Here is a 23,484-nt window from a genome sequence, read left to right as displayed (position 1 = left end):
CACAGCATGAGGAATGTGGTCAGGCAGCAAGGTTACAGTGACTCAGAGTGGGTTTTCTGCTCTCAGTCACCAATTCTCTAAATAGCTATGTGAACCAAGACCCTTTCTCCCTTGCTCCTACGTTTGCCATAACCAATACAATAATTCAGCAAAGTACATCTGCATGGAGTGCTGCCCTCAGTTCACCCTTCCCTGATCACTGTTTGGATGTGGAGACTCACATCTGCACTTTGGGATAACAACCAAGAGTGTAGGCAATGCTTCAATGTACCGTAGGCTTGTTATAGAGTCCATAAATGAGAGAGAGAACAAGCATTTGCACCCAAGGAATGTAAAACACAGGTTATTCTGTTCATAGCAGTACACTCACACCCTTTCAGACATTTTCAGCTGCACAAAATTTACAAGAAAAGGTACTGCAATGTATGCATGGCAAATGGAAGAAGAGTTAAACAGAGCTTGTCTTAAGGTATCTGTGTATTTAATAATATTCCATTCTGAACACACGGGGATGTATAAGTTTCAGACAAACTTCATGTTACCAACCTCAGTTTTGCTACTTGTCCAGCTGTAATACAGGGTACTCACAACTCCAGCACAGAACTACATCCACACGTGCACACAAGGCGCTGACTTCATTATCAAGAAGAGCCCAGTAAGAGGACATTATTGTCTGAACGGCGCTCTCCGCGTCCCGCCGCCATGCTGTGCCGTGGGGCCGCTCCGGGGGAACACGCGGAGCCTCGGCGCCGAGCCCGGCACTCCGTGACACCGACAGCTGCCGCCGCTCCCGCCCCAAGAGGAGCCGCGGCCCGACCGAGAGCCGCCAGGGGGCGCCGCCAGCACGAGGAGCGGCTGTGCCCCCGGCCGGCGCTCCGGGCCCACGCGTGACGTCCTGCGGGGAGCGGCCACGCGTTAACGCGCACAGCTGTGCGTCGGAGCGCCAGCGTTCTCACGTTAACCCAGCTCGGGACCTTACCAGCGCTGAATTTACGTCTTATTAGAAACGTCTCAGACCGCTTGGTTCCCGCTTCGGAACTCCTCTACCAAAGCCATCACCGCGGCGATGCCGCCGACACCGGGCGGCCCCGGCAGCGCGCGGGGTTCTGCCGGAAACGCACGGAGCGCTCGGGACCGGCGCAGTGCGCAGCACCGGGGCGGAGGGAAGCGGCCGGGGCTGGTGCCGGGGAAGGGGGTGCCGCTTACAGTCCCACGGAGGTCAATGGGTGGCTCCTTCTGCGCCCCGTCCCCTCGGAAGGCCGTAAGGAAATACAGCGAACGAGTTCGGGGGTTCTGCGGAGATAACCACACGTACTTCCACATGTGGAAAAAAACGGTGTCTTGGATTGCAGGGAAGTCACGGAACAGGAACAAAAGCATAGTTAATTTGTAGCAACTGCCATCGGTGGCATGAATTGCTGGCCCACCCCACCGCGCAGTTTTAGGGCGAGTACGAGGAACTGAATGCTGAAGGGGTTACGTGACCCAGAGGCCGAGAGCGGGAGGAGAGCCTCGAGGCTGCCCGCGGGACTCGCAGAGCACAGGGTGCATACAGTGCCTGCGCGGTGCGACCCGCGAGAAAACGTCCAGAGTTTGGGGGGCAGATGGGGGATCTGGGGAGCGGACACAGGCAACCTCCGGGAAAGCGGCGGGCCGGCTGGGAAAGAATCCCGTCCCGTCACGACCGGCCGCGCACCGCCCCGTCGGGGCCTCTGCACAGCGGGGACTGGCGGCTGCCGCTCTCCTACCTCGGCCTTCGGTCCGTGCAAAGAAACGGAGTCCCGGCGGGGGACGACCCCGACGGGGCCGGCACGGGAGAGAGGAGACGCGCCGTGCCACCTCCCAGAGCCCCGCGCCCGCCGGGACAACCGCACAGCCCATCGCGCCCGTAATGCTGGGGGGAGAACCCGGCGCAGCCCTCGCTACTCTCTGTGTTGGTGTTAACAACAGAAAACGTAAAGCAGCAACGAAGTGGTTCATTGGACGTCCTTTGGAGTAGTGCCGTTGTTAACCCCACGTGCGTACGTTACTCCTCAACAAGGACGCACACAACGAGCCACTCCGCTACGTCGTTTCTCACCTGAGCGCCCGAAAACAGAGCGCGGCTCGAGCTCGGACGGTTCCGTCCCGAATGCACTTCGGCGGCACGAATGCGGCGGCATCGGGCTGAACACCCGAAGGAGGTCCGAGAACGGACACGGCCACATCCGAGCGCCGTGCCCATCGAAACCGCTCCGCTCACGGTCACTGCGAACACTTCGACAAATATTAATTCCCCACTCGTTCATCAGTTAGCGATTATCCTATATTAGCGATGCATCAAGACACGGAAGAAGGTACTTGTAAGGCAAAGAACGCGCTACGAACCTGCTTCCAGAATTATTTTCGGTCACAGTCTCAGATCCGATACTTTCTTTCTCGGACGGTGCGCGCAGTTCGGTCCGGAAGGGCTCCGGGGCGGTGCCACCGGCGCGGCCGTTCCGCTCAAGAGGTGCCGCCGTTCCCGCAGCGGTGCTGGGCCCGAGCAGAGCCGCCGCTGCCGCCACGTACGGTCCTGCAAGGGTCCCGACGAGCACCATGGCGGCGAAGGCAGAGCCGAGTATCAGCGGGAAATGGGCGCCGATGATGGCCCCACTCCGTTCCGCGGCCCCGCGCCCGCGCCGATCGAGCGGGAGCAGCCCCCGAGGCCCGGCCGCTCCGCGCCGAGGCGGATCCCCGCGGACAGCACGGGGCCGCGGGGCGGAGCGGAGCGTACAGCGGACGCCCCCCGCGCGCTCCCTCGGCTCCGGGGCCCGCCCGGCCGGCGCGCCGTGACGTGTCGCGGTAAGGGAGCTCTCCGCCCTCCGATTGGGCCGCGGCGGCAGCGCGGGGTGGCGGCCGCCCAATAGGCGCGCGGCTCGCAGGTGCCCGCGCGGTTATCTGCGCCCCGGGCGCGGCGCGGCCTCGGACGCGCGGGCGAAGGCGCGGAGCCGATCTGTGCGGCGCCCACTGGAGCCTCGCGCGGCGTAGGGCCGCAGGCAGCCGGGACGTGGCCGCTCCGTGCACCGCTCCGGTGGTGCCGCTTCTCTCCTCCCGCCGCGCCGTCGGAGCTCGGTGCCGAGAACGGAGAACGGAGTGGGCAGTGCGGCGCCGAGGTTGTTTCGCTCCGAGCAAACTTTACACGGCGGCCGCTGCCCGCGACCCGCGAGCGGAGGAGCGGAGAGAGGACCGCGCCGGCGCTCCTCGCGCGAGGCCGTACTGCGAGCTTCGCCCCGCTCGGAGCAGGACCGGCGTCCGTGGATGACCGCCAATGTTAGCGGTGGGGCAGATGGATGCTAACCGGCAGAGCGCGTTCGTGCTGGGCAGCACGCCGCTGGCCGCGCTGCACAACATGGCCGAGATGAAGAGCTCTCTATTCCCCTACGCCCTGCAGAACCCCTCCGGCTTCAAGGCGCCGGCCCTGGGCGGCCTCAACACGCAGCTGCCCCTGGGGACGCCGCACGGCATCAGCGACATCCTGGGGCGGCCCGTGGGCGCCGCCGGCAACCTGCTGGGCGGGCTGCCCCGCATCAACGGCCTGGCCGCCTCGGCCGGGGTGTACTTCGGCCCCGCCGCCGTCTCCCGGTACCCGAAGCCGCTGGCGGAGCTGCCGGGGCGGCCGCCTATCTTCTGGCCGGGAGTGGTGCAGGGCTCTCCGTGGCGGGACCCGCGCCTCACCTGTCCCGGTAAGTGCGACGCTGCGGGGCGCGCCTGGCAGTGCCTCCCCTCTTCCCCCCCGCCCCGGGCCCCGGGGCGTGGCGCGGACAGCTGGAACCCGCGGAACGCGGAGGTGGCTCCGCACCGTGCCCCGCTCCAAAGCGGCGGAGCCTCGGGACAGACCCGATCCCCCTCCTCAGCCCCCCCACCCCGCGTCGGACGCGGCGAGCGCGAACTCCTCCTGACGGAGCTGTTTTCCCTCCGTTTCCAGCTCAGACGGGAATGGTTTTGGACAAGGACGGGAAGAAGAAGCACTCGCGCCCGACTTTCTCGGGGCAGCAGATTTTTGCTCTGGAGAAAACCTTCGAGCAGACGAAGTACCTGGCGGGGCCCGAGCGAGCGCGGCTCGCTTATTCGCTGGGGATGACAGAGAGCCAGGTGAAGGTAGGTCCGGCCGTCCGCTCCCTTTTGCCGGTCAGAACCGTGCCGCTGCCACTCGGGGCATTTTTTTTTTTTTTTTCTTAAGTCAATGATAATTTAAATCACACCATTTGGATACTGAATAGATTTTTTTTTTTTAGTTTAGTTTCTACATAACTTACTTCGTGCTTAAAGCTCATTATGCTGCAAACGATTAAAAAAATTTCCCTATATGAATCCATCGCTCAACGGCCCCGTAGGCGCTGCTCGCAGTACGCTGCTTGGGCGGCCGCTGCCTGGCACTGCTCGGTGCGGAGCCGCGCGGTGTTTCGGCTGCGGTGTCGGGAGCCCCGAGGCGCGGACGAGCTCTGCCCGTGGCCGTGCCGCTGCCGGCGCCGTGCTGCTTCGTTTGTAGCAGTGACCGCTCCGCGGGGCCGGGGCCAGTGACCCCCGCGTGTGGCCGCAATCCCCCGCGGTGTCGGGACGGGGCGGGAGAGGCGCGAGGCCGGCCGAGCTGAGCGCTCCTCTCGGGGCCAGGTGTGGTTCCAGAACAGACGGACCAAGTGGCGGAAGCGGCACGCGGCAGAGATGGCCTCGGCGAAGAAGAAGCACGACTCCGAGACGGAGAAGCTGAAGGAGAGCTCGGACAATGAGGACGATGACGAATACAACAAACCCCTGGACCCCAACTCAGATGATGAGAAAATCACGAGGCTATTGAAAAAGCACAAATCCACGAACCTCGCCCTCGTCAGCCCCTGCAGCACCAGCTCGGACACGTTGTGAGCGGTGCGGCTGGATGTTGAAGTGGTGTGTTGTACAGCCCGAGATGTATGTGAAATGTATATATTTTTTACAGAATAAGTTATGAAATTATTTTCTTTCTCATCGATGTAAATTTCAGAGGAATCTTTACGACTTCTTGGTTTTCCTTTCATGTCCCTTTCAGGTTTGCTCCTCTCTCTTTCAGCCAATTCCTGCTCCTAACAATCAGCGTTTGTCACCGTTTTGTATGGAGCACAAAACCCCAGCGCGGCCACTTTGTACATAGTGAACTTCAGATTTTGTGATGTATATTTCTAGTGTAAAAACGGCGTTTTCTTTCACTCCCTCCCTCTGCTCAGGGGTTTGGCGGTTTGATTTCTTCTGCCTCCGGATTTTATGCTTAATAATATCAAAAGAGGGGAGAAAAAAAAAAAAGCGAGAGAAAAAAAAAGGACACTTGATTTTAAATTGGATTAATGCTGTCGTCTCCACACGGGTTGGAAAGACTTCGTATAAATCAATAAATTATTTAACACGCTTTGCCTTCAGCGTGCTTTCCACCGTGGTGCTGCTTTTTGCTCAGCCCGGGCCGGAGGGGCCGCACCTCCGTGCTGCGGGAATCGCAGCTGGACGCGGGGCTGGGGACCTCGGGGCCGGGCTGCCGCACCGCTCCGGGGCCGTAGTGCCGAAAGACCGCCGTCGGGGAGGCTCTGCCCGCTCCGATCGCGCGGCACTCCGCGGGCGGGGATCGGGCAGCAGCGCTTCGCGGGACGGGTTTGTCGGTCGAGTCCGACAGTGGCGTTCGGTACCGCGTGGAATTCTCGCGTGCAGTGGCCGCACCATCTCCGCAGCGGAAACGTACGGGTGGTATGTGGGTCTAAGAGTGCACCGTGACACTCGGGGTCGAGGCTCAGACTGCACCGGTACGGAAAAGCGGTCAGACGGCCGCGGCAGCTGCGGCCTTTACCGCGGGGAGCCCGGACGGCGGCCGCAGTGCGGCCCCCGAGGGCAAAGCCGCCTCGAGAGCGGCGGGGACCATCGCCAGCGCCATCTCCACCGCGAGCTTCGGCCCGCAGCGCCCGCATCCGCGGCTCGGAACCACCGCTCCGTCAGCCCGACGTAATTCGGAGGCCTCGCAGCCGCCCGGCGCTCCGCTGTTCTCGAGCTTATTCGAGGCCGGCCGGGCGCAAGGCAGCTTCGCGGTCGGACCGCTTCGGTCCGACTACTTTTTTAAACGAACGAGACGCGATTTCTGCCTCTTTGCTGCTCTGTGGCGGCCCGAGGCGGTGCCCGAGCTGCGGGTCGCCTCCCGCAGAGCTGTGCGGCGCTCCCGAGATGCGGAGCAGAAGCCCCGCGGAGCCGCCCCGCGCCGTTCGCTGCGCAGCGCTTCTCTCAGGGACGGGCAGAGCGTCTCCCGCCCGGCAGCCGCAGCGCAGGGCAGCGGGGTCTGCGTTCTGCCTCACTGCCGCCGGGTTCTGCGGGACCGCGCCGTGCCGCCCTACGGACGGAGTCAATCAGATTTAGAAATTAATCTCCGCTTCTGTTTTGGTCACCGAGACACGGCGCCGACGCCGCGGCTGCCCGACTCTCGGTGGAGAACGGCACGACCAAAAACACCCGCTCCGAAAGCGGGGAACAGTTACGTCCGTTACCGCTCCTTATTCCTTAACACGAAACGCGCCTCACGGAACGCGACGATCTGTGTCGGCGGTGCGCGCCTTCCACAGAACGAGGAACGCGGAACCGCGGCGCTCCGTCCCGGGGTCGGTCGGGGCTCCGCGCGGGGAGCGGCAGCGGAGCGGTCCGAGCGCTGCTCAGCCGAAGAGCTCCGCTCGGTGTGGGACGCGCGGCGGGACGGAGTCCCGACGGCCCCGCAGACGGTGCCTTTTTTTTTTTTTTTAAATTATTATTTGTTTGTTTGCTTGTTTTTAATGTTAAATTTGCATTTTATGAATTTATGCTCGCTAAATTTGAGACTCTTTCAACTCCACAGGTTACCGTGCTGGGTCACCGTGTTACTGACTGCTGCGGATGGGTTGGGACTATTTACGGCCTCGCAGTTTATAGCTCAGCTGAATTTATCCATCAGTAAGGCTTCAGTCTGAGTTCGAAGGCAGTCTTCTTTTTTTTTTTTTCTTTTTTTTCCCCCCAAACCCAGAGATAATCACGAAGCACTTTACGGTGGCATATTTATTGAGCTATGGAGACTGGCATCTCATCAATAGCTCATAAAGCTGTATGTCTCCGTTTGTGAACACTCTAATACAGAGCACTCAATGCCTTCTTCTCAGTTTGCATTATGTTTTGATTAACACCAAAAGTATGTTCTCTTATATGGGTTTTCACTCAGAAAACGACTCTGTTAATTGGCAGGAGATTAAAAGGTAACTCATTAGTATGAAATCTGACAATTCAATCATTTCCCTGCAACCTGCGATGCCCGCATTGAAGGGAGAGACACACGAACGTTCACCATGATCAGTTTTATTGCTTGAGAACCAGAGTACTCATTTCTAAAGGCCTTCAAAGTTACCATGAGTTGAGTTTGCTTAAATAGAATTACAGTGTGGTTATAATGCAACATGGCACAGTAACAATACAGAGCTGCAGGCACCCTTTGGGCAGCAGTACTCAGTAGGAACAGTACGGATTGAACTGTTGAGAAAACATTCTGCAAGCAGACACCAAATCATTTCAATGGTAGTGATTTATACCAAAATCCAGCATAAATCTAATGCCATCACGCAGTCCATGAACTCTGTAGTGTTCTAAATTAAATCAATAAAACATACATTTGTGTTTCATCAACAGACTCCCTAATCACCTTTTAATGTTGTATTTAGTGGTGGGAGAAAAATGTTACTAACAGGATGATACCGACAGCTGCACTGAGCTACCAAGCAGGGCAAGTTACGGTCCTTTTTCCTTCCTTTAGCACTGCATGTGTACAGTCAGCATCCACTAGAGTTGCTACCTGAAGCAGACCACTGCTTTCTCCTCCCGTATTGTTGTTGTTTTAATACAGAATACTTGGCACCATAAAACAGTAACAAAGGACAGACAAAAACAGTTTACAAAATTCTGGAAAGTTACACCCAAACCTAGCTAAGAACTTCACATTCAATCCTTAATAGTACATAGAAAGAAGGGATTATAGGAGCAACAAAGTGAAACTGCTAATATATGTACTATAGAGTATGCTATATATCTGTATCGAGGATGGCACTGCTATATATTATTTATCATATAATGTTGGTTGTTGATGTACACTAACTAAACCTGCTACGGCTCCAACACTACTGCTGATATGGCACTCTCAAGCATTCATATCCGAAAGTATATTTAGCATAAGTTTTGGTCAGGTTTATAAATTATTTATATATCTGTGTATATATACACATACATACATATATATACACACACATATGTATGTATAGAAAGCAGCTGCTGTGTGATTCAAAAACCATGAAACATGGCAGTATAGTAAATAACTTGAGAAAAGAATTATAAAAATGAAAAACAAAACACTAAAACTAAAACACAAACCATAAGCCTTGGTCGACAAAGAAAATACCATTTAAAACCATCGATATCTCCATCTATACAATCCAATGTACAAAACCCCAAAGTGGTAAAGATAATATAATGTCAGGCATGACACCTTTAAAAGTTTATAATATGTTGAAATAACTTTTCCACATCATTGACAAACACATTAAAAGTTGAAGGTTGTGAAGTCTAAAATACATAACATCTCTGCTGTCTATTTAGAGTTTTGGCAACAGAATCGTGACATATATATATAAAAAATAATTCCACGTTTCTACTTGATGTCACATGAACATACAAGACAGTGAGGTATGTGAGGCTTTTCTCGAACAGAGTCCAGATGCTGAAGCATAGTGTACGATCAGCAGTCTAAGAATGTGGCACTCAGGACGTATCGATACGGCTGTTACGATTATGTATTTCTGGATGCTGCCATTCCTCCCCTCCTCGCTACAGTGTTGTTTCATGGAAAATCTTCTCGTTCCGAAGGCATCTTTTTCCTGTTGCAGAATTGGCATTTTTTAAAAAAAGAAAAATAAACACAGGGGCAATGATGTAGAAAATATAAACGTAAAGGAAAAAAAATGATATTTACCACCACATCACTGCACGACACAACACTTGTGCACATTTGCAATAGGTTTACCTGCCCCAGCAGCTATTCGAAAGGACAGGAACACAGGCTGCAGCAAGTCAGGAGAAACAGGAGTTACACATTGGAAATCTTTCTTTTTCAAACAGTAATAAACACACAAGAACAACCCTACGACTGGAAACAAAGCAGTGCAACGATTTCTTGGATTAACTGAACGACAAAAAGCACGAGAGCTATTGCAGCTCTCTGCTCCCACTGAAATCCAAGGGACCATTTCAGACTGATTCCTGCAGGTAGAGCTTCCCATGCACCTCCCATCTATCACAGAATCGGCTCAGCTGAGTGTACCACGCTGAACGAAAATCCATGTTCAATGCATCAGTGACAGAAGAAACAAATACGATCATTTCTGCAGTGCCTGTCAGCCACTGACACACCAAACTTTTAATGTGCCGCAGAAGCAGTAAACCTCTGCATCTTACATTGGGATCACACGTTCCCTAAGTGTGCTCTTAGGAAAAAAGTGCTCTGTCTCAGAAGAACACTGAGCACGGCAGCAAACAGAAGTACAGTTATCAATTTGGATTTATCCGTACATATGCATACACGCATGTATTTAGCCAGTGCCCATCACAGCATGACCATTCAGGAGCTTTAACACCACCTCTAGGATACCATCACTGTTGCACAGCTGTGAGCTGAGCAAGTTCCAAGCTGGCTTTTTCTGAAGGTACTCAATCACGAAATTCTGCAGCTGCCATCAGAAGTCCCCTCCCACTCCCTGACCTGGCACTTCAAGGAGGGCAAACACTCCATTTTTCTGCATTTCTGCCTCAGCTTTTCCTCTGATTTCCTCAGCAGAGCTGTCTGTAAAATCTCTTTCTTTTTCTTCACTGAAACAACTGCTACTCATTATAGAATTCAGTGTTCTTTTTCTTGCATGTTGCTTAAATATGGATCTGCCAATATGCTACTTTATGGATAACTGGCTGGGTTCCACATTAAATTAAATGATGTTTCGGAAGCGTTTTTGATAACCCAAAGAAAAAGATTATGTTTTACATGGATAGCTGTAAGCGTGCACACATTGGTTCCTTACTCATTTTGTATAGTATCATATTTTCTTTCCTGCATACACCATCCTCCCCCTTGTTTGGTTTCATACAAGTATCTGCTTCATTTCCTGATTTTGGCTGAATTCAACTTTAAAATAATTCCACAGCTTCCAATTCAAATTACAAAGTTGAGGAATTACTGACTTACATGTAAAATTAAAAGAAACTACTGCACACATTCCCCTCCCTAATAAAAAAAGAAAACAGAACAACAACAAGTTTCGTTTATTTACCTTGTGATCCCCCATGCAGACGTTTGGCCCAATGTGGTCATATACTACAATCTTCTCATCATTTTCTGACTAGTTTAAAAAACAAACAAACAAACAAACAACAACAAAACCACCAATAAGAATAAAGAAGAGCCGTCAGTTCAGCTATCCTCCAGTTTATAGAAACAGAAATATGGGAATGGGGTACTACAAATAATTCAGAATGGCGTCTGAATGAGGAAGCTTTATGGAATCACACGATTAGGGGACAGAGTCACAGAACAGGTGATGTTCATACAGGAACACATCTTTTCTCGGCTTTTCCAGAGAAAGCCTGTGCAGAAAGCATCTTTATGTTCAGTACAGACTACAGCTATTTGTACACATCAATTAACTCATGAAATCACAGTGCCCACTCCTTGCTTCTGGGACCTTAAGAAATGTTAGAGACTAACATTTGGTAGATTCACTTAATCTTTCCTTAGGTTTGCATTCAACGCTTGTGCCTACGGAACGCAGCCCAGTTCCTTTTAGGAGCACAGCACACAACTGCATACAGTTCTATCTGTTGCTCTTTGAATTCCATGCAATCCACGTTGCCTCACAGGATGAGTTTATTTCCTCACACAGTTGATTTTAAATGTTCAGAGATACAAAGTATTTACACTTTAGGAATACAGTCTTCTATCAGTTCCATGATATACATTCCTTCCTTTGAAAAAAGCATTAAGTGATTTTGGGAAAATCAGCAGGAAATGAAATATGACATTCCTCCAATCTGCATTATGAATTGCTTTCATTTTGTTCTGTGCTGAATCCTTACAAACTCACACACTGACTTCTTTAGCATTTGCACTTTCACGGGTAATAAAATGCATTCACCTTTCAGCTATTCGCAAAACAATATAATTTGCAGAATGTTTTGCTTCTCCAGCACAGTACTTCAGGAATAAACACAAACACATTGCCATAGAAGGTAATTTCTTATTATGCTAAACATTTTCTACCAGCTAATTTAGTCTGCAATCTGCACACTCTGAAGTCTCTCATACAATCACAGATGATGTTCTTTAAACTAGCTGGCAATACTAATTTATTTAGTATGAAACAGCCAAGACTTTCTCATCTGTAATCAGTCGGGTCTGACTGGGCAGTAACATTCTATAAACACCAGCATTTTGGACTATAAAGTTAAAACTGAATTATCTTGAATGCAGTAAGGAAGCTTAAGGTCAGATTTACTTTATAGCACGGTTGTCTGCCAAAAATATAAAAACATAACCTTCTGCATTGTATGCATGAGCCCTTTCCAATATTTCAAGATCATAATGCCACCAGCATCGGAAGTGGGGATACATTCATCAAAAGCGACTTGATAATTTACAAAGGCAGCATAAAATTGTGGATTTTCAACTGCATAATCTTTGGACAGATAAACAAATTACAGCGGTGCACAAGCAGAAACAATATACACTTGGCTGAGCATTCATTACTTCATGCTATCAGGCGTCAACGCAGCTCCCTAGCAGTGGGCAACCTTTGGTGTTTTAGGGCTCAGGAGGCATAAAATAACATGATGGTGAGGTAACCGACCATAGCATGATAGATGATGTTGCATGAAAGCTGTTCACAGCCCCATGTCTGTACAATCTGTAATGCCTACTGTGTAGCAGAGCCCACTGTACAGCGTGGCAATTTGTGCATACTGTTCTTTCTTTACATAGGGTTAAAAGGCAGCTTTACAATTTCTGTTTCAAATAAAATACAGATCTGCCAAAGCAGAAAAACAAACTCTTTATTTGCCTATAAGAATTAATACAGCAAAACAGTTACCCTCGTAAGAATTTCCAATAGCTAATTGGAACACACCAAAAATATATAAAAATTGATATACATTTAAATTTTAGGATTTATTATACTGTAATTAGTTAATTAAAACTTGCTTTTTGTTTCTTAAGCTCCTTCCTAAGCTTCAAAGCGTAAGGTTCTGCAGTGAAGTACATTCTCAGTGGCAAAGCAAATACTGATGGCTGCACAAAACCACAGAAATGAGTACTGCCATTTCGCTCTTTCCTCTATTGGTTCTTTTCCATTTAATATATTCAATACATTTTATGAGCCACAATTACAGTTTATTTTTGAGCCAGATAAGCTAACTCTTTCCTTGGTATCAGCTCACAGAGTTACACACCCATGCCAGTCTGGCTTCCTTCATACTTGTAGTTTTGCACACACGTTTCTGGAAATGCCCCAGACTGCACGCTCCTGATTTGAAAGTACAAAACTGCAGTGAAAAAACAGCGTGCAGCTTTAAAACGTAAGCCCTGAATGATCCAGCTGACTGCATTTCTGTTCCACTGAGACCAAAAACTGGCTAACTGACCTCACAGCTACTAACTTCTTTAATGCTCTACCTTTGTTTTCTTTTGTTTAATTTTCTCCCATTATATCCAAGTTATACCCCCCAGATAATCTGAAAGAATTCCTTTCCCTCTGTACTGTTTACACTCTTCAAGCCTTTGTGTACACTTCTATCTCCTTATTCATAGTTTAAAAAAAAAATCTTGCCCCATTGGCCACTCTTTCCATGGTTTTAATCCTTTGTTCTTGAGGAATTCCAGGGGCGCCAGGCGCTATCTTTAATATTTTGGGTAGAGCCTCAATTTTGCCTATTCTAGTTCCGTAGAAGAAGATCAAATGACATTGATTCTGACATTACTGTTCTTATTACAAAGCCTATATTCCTCCAGGCTTTATAATGTTTTTTCATTATGTTCCGTAATACACACATTGTCTAAAATTTTAGGTGAAACTTCAAGATATCATGCGGACACATACATTAATGTGTGAGGAAGTATGCTGGACTGAAATGTGAGTAGCTACATAAAAATGTTCTCAGCCTTTCAGTGAGTTATATACTGCAAAGCAAACAGTCTAATCATGAGGTAAATAGCCCTGATGGGAGAGAGAACAGGAAGGTTATAAACTTCAGGGAACCAAGTTTCGAGGGTTTCATTACTTTAAATGGAAGAAAAAATGATTTAAATGCAAAGATTACTTCCTGTTAAACTGTACTGGTTATAGAGAAAAATACAGATAGACAGATGACTTTGGGCAATTCAGCATTTGTAAGACTGTTATGCACACGACAGTCAGACAATCTGGTCAGCAAAACAACCTCTGTGCAGCAGGGCTGAGAAGTCACAGCACAGTCCTTTCTGCACGGCAGTTATGGCCACTGCTCGCACAGCAGGAGGGATCTCACACAGAGCAGAAAGCCGTGGCTGACATCTCCTCCTGCACTGATTTCCTGATGGTCTGGGGTCTTTTAGGAACTGACAGCATAACAGAACAGATCTTCATGTTCTTGCCATGACCAAGCACACAGGAAAAAACAGAAGCAGCGCATGTTGGCACATGTAACTAGCTCAGCTGGTTCAGTGCCTCTATGGAAAACAGGAGAGCAGAGCAAAGTAAAGGAAAGAGACAAAACAAGAGAACTGGAAGGCTCCTGAACTACAGTTAGGTCATTTAACCTTGAATAGAGCATCACTAAGCTTATCTGACCTCTAGGCACTGAAATCTTAAGAGGATATTCTAAAAATGCTGCAAAATAATATTTCTAAAACTCTAAGAGAATGTCTAAATTTACACCAACTTAATTGGTGTAATTGAGAGGTAGGAGTCTGTCTGCTGTAGGCTGTCTTCCTTCAGCGGACAGTGACAGAAGATTTGACCCACATAGGGCCTGACACATTCTTGAGAAATGCAGTTCTCATTAACAACAACAGAGGGAATCTATATCTACTACGCTTTAACTCAGGAGCTCCAACTGTTCCTTCACAGACTCTCCTTCAATAACATTCTTCCTCAGTGGGAGCCACTCCTGGCTGCTTCTGTCTGCCTCTGTGCTGAGTCCTTATTACGACAGTCCTGCTATTACCTTATTCCCTGTTACTGGACAGGGGGCTCGACAGGGAGACTGACGGAGGTTATTGATTCATTTCTATTCTTTTTTAAACCAGGCATGGTTCACCAGTGCGGCTCAGAAATGCCACAGTAGGGTGCTGACAAACGCAGCCCTGACAAGCTCTGAAGCGTTATAGGAGAGCAAATTGTCAGTCAGCACTGGAACTCAGGCACCAAATGAAGCATTGTGAAAGCTTGTGCTTTGGTAACTGTCCAAGCTAACTGTCCAATCCAGATTCTCCAGTGGGAAGCACTAGAGTTTAATATTGCTGTATATGCTGCCACCAGCTTAGTAAGGGTTTGCTCTGGTCAACTGAAAATTCAGGGCCAAGCAGAAAGGTATCAGCCATACCTAACCTTGTTGAAGGAAAACGCAACATGGGGGAAGCAGTAAGGCTGCAGATCCATACTTACTTTCAGAATGAGCTCCTTGGCTGAGTGGGACATCAGGATCCTGTCACACCAGGCTGGACATCGTGTATTCATGTACTGCTTTCCCTGGCTGGAGTCCTCGCTGTACGGGTAACTGCAAACACATTGCCATCACAACAGTCAGCGGCTTCCTGCAAACGTCCTGAAACCTCAGGCTCAAACAACAACACTAATTATGAAAATTAATTGGCAAAAAGCAGCTCCTTTGAACATCTCATACAAAGAAGTTATGTCATTGGTTCACCATGAATGTATGATGGGGGCTCCAGCAGGTTCTGTCTTAGCTTTAAAACGCAAAGAAGTGTTTATTTTGACCTAAAGAACACCCTGAAAATTAACTCTGTTTATCTCCAGAGTACACGCTGGGGAGAGCCTAGGCTGAAATCACTGAAAGCAATGGTACAGGCAGCCTCTGGTTCAACTGTCAGGAGGCTGAGTCCAAAGCTTTCTTTGTGAGTGGATCGTATCCAAGCGTTCTCACTACTTTAATACGATAGACCTTTGAATTTGATGCTCAGTGGTTATGTTGTAAGGACCACTGTTTTCCCAGACCATTTCCAGAATGGCATGGGTACGTAGCCAAAGGGGCTTGGGTGAAGTCCAAAGGGGCTGTGAAAGGCTCAATTTCTTGCATATTGGACCCGAATTAGCTGAATTCCAAATAAATGTATTTAAACAAAAATATTAAGCTGGAGCATATTACCTACAGATATATGTGTGCGTGTATTTAAAATAAAGATATCCGTATTTTATCCTGCTTGTGGTTGAATTCATAATGGAAATACTGAGGTTTTCAAGACACGTGTTGAAATAAAATTTCTGGGATGTAACCAGAGGGCTTGCATGCTTGAAGGGAAACTTATTTACCACCCTACTTGCAGTGATGCTCTGAAACTGAGACATTTTGCTTTCTACCAAATAAGTTTACAAGCTACACTGCCATTAAAAAGATTAGCCATGGCAAACATCCAAGAAAAGCGTACTGAATGTACTGGAACAAACCAGTGATCTCAGTACCTTTTCCACCTCATCAAACCTAACAAGACTCATTTTCAAAACGTATTATGAGAATTCAATTTGCTGCTTCACTGACATACAGAAGTACAGCTTATTTCTGAGTGTCTGTAAAATATTTTGATGATGTAATACTGTTGGTAGCAGAAGCTCTTTGTCTGCAATTTAAGGGTTCACTTTTTCTGGTAACCCTTTTTTAGTTACTCAAGAATCTTATACAACTGAAGCTACTTTTTATGATAGAAGGCTTAAGAATCAATCACGTTTCACACAATCCTTCCTTTTACAGCACTAACTTTTAAACAGCTTTTAAAATAGGATGCTCCGTCCTTGGAACGATCTGTTACTGCTATGTTAGAGTGCTTCATTCAAGAGCCTAAATTCTGCAAAACGGTGCTTATCAATTTGCTTTATTCATCTGAATATTTTCACAGGGTGAAAACTTCTGCTAATTTTTCAAGGTCTCTAGTGCTGATCACCCACTCAAGGAGCTATGGACATTTACAAATATATCTGACCCATCAGCATTCAAATGGCTAGGGCAGAAATGAAGATAAATGCTGCAAAAGCTATCCAGACAAAATCATCTGTAGGTAATAATTTCATATGCTAAAATGAGGCAAGATCTTTTTATAAGCCAGCATCTGTCCCTCAGGCTAGAAGTGTGACAGTATTCTATCTTGACAAACTCCAGTGACAAAGGCTTCTCTCTCCACACTGCCTTATCTTTGTCTTGTGCCAGTCTTACTCCTGCGAAATGCTGACATAGCCATAACAAAAAAAAAAGTTATCTAAATTCACCCCTAAGAAGTGAGGAAAATTCCTTGCTCTCCCCCTTCGTGCTCTAGGTGGGTCACGTATGCTTTGGAATAAGCAGATTCTTTTTGTAGATTGGCTCAAAAAGTGACCTAAATGTGATTCTTGAAATTGCCAGGAGCGATTGTTCTCACAGCTTGGCAGGTTTTGTGGACAGGGCAGCCTAGTTCATTATATGTACTTAGATAGCTTTTTTTTTTTTTTTGCAATTAAACACTCCATCGGAAGTTTCTGGAATAAGACTGCCATTGAATAAATATTAATGAAACACATCACTGAACGTACAGTATTCCAGAATACAACTTTTCAAGTAACATACATTCCAGTACATGCCTCTGTCATCCCATTCCATGGTTAAATGAACAGTGGGATTAGAACACTGCAAGTGCTTCCTGACTGCTTCCTGAATTCAGTCTTTTTCTTGGGAGCTCTGAAGCTTTTCACTTGGTTGGAACACTTATAAGGGTATTCTTTTCTATGGATACTGTGCCATCTTACATCATTTTAGCTTTCTCCCTAGCTGATGTGATTTAAAACCAGTCAATAAAAGCAATCAAAGGAGGAGACAGACAGATGCACAAGCATCTCAGGGAACTCAGCTAATGATTCTGTGCTGCCCTAATAGAAAGATATTGCAAAATACAAAGATACAAAAGAAACCGAACTACCCAAAACCTCAAAGCTGCCACACACAACAGCACTGATTTTCTGTCTTGTACACATCTGTGACAAGAATGCAGCCCTTGGGTATGCTCCTGGCACCTCCTGCAAAAACAAGTCTTCTCAGGTTGGCAGGCTTGAGCCCACAACCACGAAGGCTGCAGACTGAACAACTCAACAATGGATAACTAACAAAGATGAATGCGTTTCAGAAAAAGCAGGATATAAGTCACAGCACTCACACTGCTTCATCTAATACAGCAACTGCCCAGTAAATACCGATTCAGGATGGCACTCAAAAAGCTGGAAAACATTTCTAATGACTTCAATGGGCTGACTATGCTAATACAGTTCCGTTTGATTATTAACTTTTTGTTTTCTCTAGGGTGCCTTCACAATTCATCTCCTCTCGTCCTGTTTTTCAGCCCCATTTTCTTACCTGCTGCTTTAAAATAAAGCGTAAATAGTTACAAGTAAATTTATGCAAGAACTAATCTTTTAATACACAACTTCCAAAAGATATTCAGCGTAGGATTGTCTACTACCAAGTACATTCTTATAGCTTTGCTTTCTTTGATATCTTCAGCTCCTTTTAACACAACCATTCCAGGCTGGTAAGGAGGTCACAATTCTTGGTTAAAAACTCATTTAATAATTAAGCAGATTTTCTGATCTATGAATTGTATAAAGAATAACATAGATTTGATAGAAATAATTTTAAGGACTCTACATCAAATAACCAAAAATTGAGAGCATCTTGCCAGGATTGAATGTTATCAGTCTTGACCATTAAAGTTCTGGCTGTGGTGGAGAAAAGGAAGAACCAACTCATTTGGCCCCATGGCTGTATGAAGAAATTCCTTTTTTTTTTTTTTTTTTTTTTCCCTTTCTCTAGCCTTCTGCCTCAATCATTATCTATCTTGTGCTATATTAAAAACAAACAAACAAACAAACAAAAAAACAACAACAACAGTGATTTCAGTAATAGCAATTGTTCATGTAAAAATGATGGCATAACAGAAAAAGGCCTCCTGGGTATCACTGAAGCACAAATGATAATTAGATACAATGCTAACACTTGTGTGTTATATATGAGTGGGCACACTTCCTCACCTGAGCATTCAATATAGTCACTTGGTGGTTTTGCACACAGCATATTCTATACACAAACAGACATAAGGGGAATCCCGTATGGAGTAACTTTTCTGCCCTGTTTCAAACAGCAGCAAAGTTGAAATTTACGATGTTGACCACTCACATCAGTTGAATAGTTATTAATTAATTTGTTGTTCTCTATATAAGCCAGCCAGCAGAGTTACACAGTGTCTGTATATGTTCAGGATAACAGGTAGACAGGCAGTTCTGGAGCTGGACCATCCATGCACGTGGCTTGGATAATCTGTCTCCAATCCTCAAGATATTCCTTCTGGCCACTTTTCCACCTTATTTCACAAACATTTATACATTTATGCACTAATTAAAGCAGCATCATTAATATAATCCTGAACATTGTCAAAATCTAACGGTACACTTCAAGGATTTGCAAACTAACTTTGTTGATTAGGAACAGGGTGTCAAACGAGCTACTGACATTACACTTAATAAGGATGAGAGCTACTTGGCACCTGTTGGTGAAAATAAAACATGAAGAGTGTCAGTAATATTCCTTCACTATTGCTGTTGACAGGTACTGTCAAAGATGATTGGACACCTTTACAAAAACACTTACTGCAGGGTGAAAAGTCTTCTGACATCATAAACCATCCTGTCAACAGTGCCTTACCTCAGAACACAAGCCAACAATACAATATATATAAACGTCTCCTTAACTGGCATTTCCAGTCGGGAAAAATGCTCCTAGTGAACTCTTCTCTCGTTCAAGAAAGGATAAAATGTGTTACTGAGATGAGCAAAGAGTCTTTTCGAACAGGAAACAATTAACTCACTTTGGAGCATTATCACCTATAAAGCTGCCTGTCACAAACAGCTCTGCTTTCAGTTCAGTTTTGCTCACAGCCGACACCACAAGCGTGCCCTGCTGCTGACAGTGCATTTTGGTGCTGCTTTAGAGGCACCGTCTTCTATGGAAAAGACATTTTTGGTAGCGCTGTAGAAAGTGTGATACCATCCACCAGGAAGCAATGAGGAAAAAGCACACTGTGTTGCATTTTCTTTTAATATAACAAAGGTCATCCTGAGAAATATGCATTCTATGTCAAGATTTATGTGCAGACATCTAGCCAAATTTTATCACGTTTCAGGGAGTGGAGAACAGTTCCTGCTTAAGGACCAACTGTCCTCTGAATTGTCTTTAATACAAAACGTTTCAGATGGGATGGAATCATGAAGTGTTAACGAGAATGGAGCTCTTTATGAGAACAGCTGAGATACAGTTTTAATTCGGTCCAGTTTATTTTGGAATTCAGAGATGAGTCCTTGCATTTGCTCAATCTACTCTCAACTTTCTGTTGAGATATTGAGCGAACTCCAAAAGATGAAAAATAACAAACACTTTTCGTCAGGAAACAGTTTATACTTTATTTACCTTTAGCTCTGCTCTACTTTCAGTTGTCTGAGCTGATTTTACAAGGAATGAGGACTGTGTAAGACTGCCCGTTCAAGCTTTGAGTACTTTCAAAGTCATAAGGCCAACTGTATGTATATAAATAAAGAAATATACTTTTAATTGGCAAGGTCCCATTTCAGCATTAATGTGTGTTGGACACAAGCAAGATCTTAATAAAATGTCATCTGACCAAAGTATGACATCTAAGAATCAGCATATGCCATTACTAATTTTTGTTTGCTGCCAGATCATCAGTTTCTTTCCCCAAATCAAATTACCACTTCATATTTTCCTGAATCTGAAAGGGAGATTTGGGTTCCCTAGGCTTTTTCCCAACAAATGACCCCATGTAATTCATCTTCATATGCTCATCGTAGGGGCAGACAGTTAAAGCTTAGCCATGAGACACACTGGTATTTGAATTAAATTAACTGTTCACTTGTACCAAAATACTAATAAGCCTTCATGATGCTCTGCTGAACTAACTGGCCATGATATGCATCTCACTTAAGCCAAATCAGGAGGGTAAACAGAGTCCTGCAAACACAGTAGTTTAAGTACAATGTGTTAAACAGCTGCTACTTGCAAATGCTACACTAACACCATGGTGATGAAACCAACAATCAGAGTCAAAGGTGACAATAAAAAGGGAGGTCACCAGGGCAATCCAGTAGCAAAGGGTAAAATGGGTAAACAGGACCCAAGCCATAACTCCAGGCTCAACACAAAGCAGGAAGGTTAACACCACAATGCTTTTCTCTGAATTTTGTTTTATGGATTTTCATTGAGCATATTGCTTTTTTTTCCAGATAATGAGCTGCTTTGGAAAATCATCCTGTTGCAGTACATGTGAAGAATATATAGGATTCTACTAATATTTCTGTTCTATTAGTCTAACTTTGGACTCCTCCAGTAAGAAGGAAAAAGAAACCCAGAGTTCCTTCCTCTCTCTGTTTTGCAGTAGGGAACAACTGGGCATGTCTTCTGCTCCCATGGAGAAATCCCTCCTCACCAATTACAAACATTCCGCTGCTAAACCACAGTGCCTACACAAACACACACTTCCCGTACCGCTCTACCTGCTGTCTCAGTGCCCCTCTGCAGGGCATTCAGCCCGTGGAAGGCCGACAGACTGACGCGACAGCGCCCAGCGCGCAGGGCTGTGCTGTTCTGAGAACAGCGTCACGGCGAGGCCCAGCTGACACAAAGGGATCATTCAGCAATATCAATACCTCCGCGAGTGGACACTGAGTGACGTGCTCTACTGCTTTAATAACAACAAAGCTGCACTCCGCTAAACGTCTGTGCCACCTCTACTATTACAAGGGATACACAAAATGATGAATGATGTTGGCCTGTTGGAAACAACCCAGCGTGGGCTCGTTCCAACAGAACAGTCTGATGTCACCGCACGTGACTGCGATTGAGCTAAGTGTTTTCTCCAGGAACTTGCCTGACTTGAGCTAAATTACTTCTGTGCAATACTTATACAAATTCTAATACAGAAGATAAAAACACAAAGCTGAGCACCAGCTACGAAGGAGCTCAGGTTCCAAAAGACCAGGCTTTTCACTAGTACTTTCAGACCTCAGCAGGATGCATTAGTGGTAGAAAGACTATAGTTGATGACCTGGCTAACAGCAAAGATCATAACCTCTTCAGAACTTACTCTGTGTTTCCACTGAAGCACTGTTTGCAATCCTCACCTCATACATGGCATACGGTAATAATCAGTGCTTGAAACTTTCTGACATCCCTGATTTTCCTATTTATTTTCCTTTGCCACAATTCCTTAAAACAAAGAACTGCATACTTGGCAACTCAATCCAGTTCTTCACAAATTAAAAAAAATATATATCCTATTTTAGTTCGGAAATAAAGTGAGGATGACAGTGAGCGCTGCACTGGTTTAATCTGAAGAGACAAATAGGAATAAGAGCTGTTAAAGTGTTACAGTGATTAAATGATCACTGATCTAGAGTAAATGGCAGCTGTCTCTTCAACTTCTGGCTGAGAAGCAGCTTGTGTGCTCCACTCTCATATGGTGGAAGAACCTGGATAGTTACACAAGGTCCTTGGGCAATTTGTCCCTCAAGGGCTAAGTTTAAGATAACTGACAGTTTAAGATAACCTGGAAAATACCTGGAAGGTATTTTCATGAATTAATATTAAGTATTGCTATTTGGCAAAAAAATGCACAAATACTTCTTAACTGGCAGAAAAATAATGCACTATGAAAGTAACTGATACAGCAAGGACAAAAACCATCCACCAGTTTAACAGATGTTCATCTATTCAGGTGCCTAGCGCTTCCTTCTCTGAGGAAACAACCCAGAAGCAGGTCATGTTCTATGCAATGGAATCCCGTTTGCTAACGAGTTCTGTACCCATAGTTGTCTTCTTGTATGTTTTGAATACATACAAGGCAACTGGAGAGGACAGTGCTAAGTAAAGGAGTCCATTAGAATCGGAACCATGATCTTGCCTTCTCATTTCACACAGCAGGGCGATGTTCGGAATACGTAGAAAGGCATCAAGAGGATTCAGTACAAAAGGCAGAACTGTTCTTTGGACTCTCTTCTGAAGGGAAAGGAACAAGTGGGTGCCTTTAAGAATAGCTCTGCTTCCTGCAGAACAGACCTGCTCATTCTCCTGTCAGACTAGACCAGGAAAAACATTTATATAATTGTGCAACCTGCTAGAATAAAAAGAAGGTCACAGGACAAGATGCAAGGATAGAAAACAGATAGATTATTGATTAAACAGGAACCTGGAAGAATTAACTACAAGAGCCAAAAAAATCCTCCAAAAGAAACACAATTCCAAGAGCAGATGAGGTTCAGCCTATCTCCTGGTGAGAGGTGACAAAGCCAAGATACTGCCAATGCAGAGAGTCTGCTACAGAAAAACATCACAAAGGATATCTAAGGCACAAACATATGTCCAGCCAGTAAATTACATGACAGCCTAATGCAACAACAAACAGGAATAGGCCACTTTAAGAGAATGATTAATACTTAAGAGTATTGTACATGCAGGCTTATCGGAAAGCAAACCTTGTAGGTGGGTGTGAGCCCTTGCTAAAGTCAGCTGCTATCTTTGCTATACAACAGCTACAAGAATAATTATAATAATTAATGGAGAGCAGTGATAAAGTTAACAATTGCCCACCTGTATACGGACTGACCACGATGTTGTTTCTTCCTTTTTCACACCTACTGCTTTCTGCAATGATTGCTGACTACTACAAACCCTTTTCCAGCTTCATGCTGGGCTTGCTGTTTGCTCACGGTCAGGCTGTTCCACCTATGAATGACAGCCCTCACTGAGTTTAAAATTCTGCATTGTATTTCATCTCCAATAACTAAGGTTGCTATGGGAGACATTAGATTACACAGGGCAATTAGATAAAACATGAATATTCATCATATAAAGAAAAGGCCTCAAAATAAAGGAATGGATGGATACTGTCTGAAAAACTATATGTTAGCAGGACTCTCCCTGTTCTGTGTAAAAGATAATAAACTTGCAACGTAGCCTGCAATTTTTTATTAAGCTGGGATACCTTTTACAGCTTACCTTTGCTCTCGGCAGATTTCAGGTAGACAGAGTAAGGATCTGCTGTGGCCGAAGGCAGTGTGGTCTGTTACTGTTCTTATTCTCACTCCAAGGGCAGAGAAACGATGAAAGGGATGG

At 46.2% G+C, this 23,484-nt stretch overlaps 3 protein-coding genes across 13 annotated transcripts in view; 1 reads left to right on the top strand and 2 right to left on the bottom strand.

Moving 5' to 3' along the window:
• Window positions 1-2,723, bottom strand: part of LOC116231508 (vertebrate ancient opsin-like) — a 34,341-nt gene extending 31,618 nt beyond the window's left edge. Inside the window, exons 1-2 of the mRNA XM_031597284.2 lie at window positions 980-2,723; window positions 547-895 (exon numbers count right to left, since the gene is read on the bottom strand). The gene's annotated coding sequence lies outside the window, so the exon portion shown is untranslated. The remainder of the gene's footprint in view (window positions 1-546; window positions 896-979) is intronic.
• A 225-nt stretch (window positions 2,724-2,948) lies between these two features.
• On the top strand, window positions 2,949-5,453 carry NKX6-2 (NK6 homeobox 2). Its single transcript, XM_031597289.2, has 3 exons — window positions 2,949-3,704; window positions 3,947-4,119; window positions 4,633-5,453. Exons 1-3 carry the CDS (start codon window positions 3,290-3,292, stop codon window positions 4,879-4,881), a joined length of 837 nt encoding a protein of 278 aa, XP_031453149.1. The 5' UTR covers window positions 2,949-3,289; the 3' UTR covers window positions 4,882-5,453.
• A 1,875-nt stretch (window positions 5,454-7,328) lies between these two features.
• INPP5A (inositol polyphosphate-5-phosphatase A) overlaps window positions 7,329-23,484 on the bottom strand; it is a 209,278-nt gene continuing 193,122 nt past the window's right edge. For 5 of the 11 annotated variants that reach the window (XM_031597285.2, XM_090145712.1, XM_090145709.1 and 2 more), the window contains 3 exons: window positions 14,715-14,826; window positions 10,353-10,421; window positions 7,329-8,909 (listed from right to left, as the gene is read on the bottom strand). In XM_031597285.2, coding sequence (XP_031453145.1) covers window positions 8,694-8,909; window positions 10,353-10,421; window positions 14,715-14,826 — 397 coding nt within the window. In that variant the 3' untranslated portion in view covers window positions 7,329-8,693. Of the gene's footprint in view, window positions 8,910-9,004; window positions 9,093-10,352; window positions 10,422-10,442; window positions 13,778-14,714; window positions 14,827-23,484 lie in introns of those variants that run through there. The other 6 variants (XM_090145708.1, XM_090145706.1, XM_031597287.2 and 3 more) reach the window with 4 other exon arrangements.

This window comes from Phasianus colchicus, chromosome 8 (assembly GCF_987193195.1).
Source record: "Phasianus colchicus chromosome 8, bPhaCol1.hap1.1, whole genome shotgun sequence".
Classification (NCBI taxonomy): Eukaryota; Metazoa; Chordata; class Aves; order Galliformes; family Phasianidae; genus Phasianus; species Phasianus colchicus.
The sequence above is the reverse complement of the archived record's forward strand: the minus strand, read 5'-3'. Positions and strand labels throughout refer to the sequence as shown.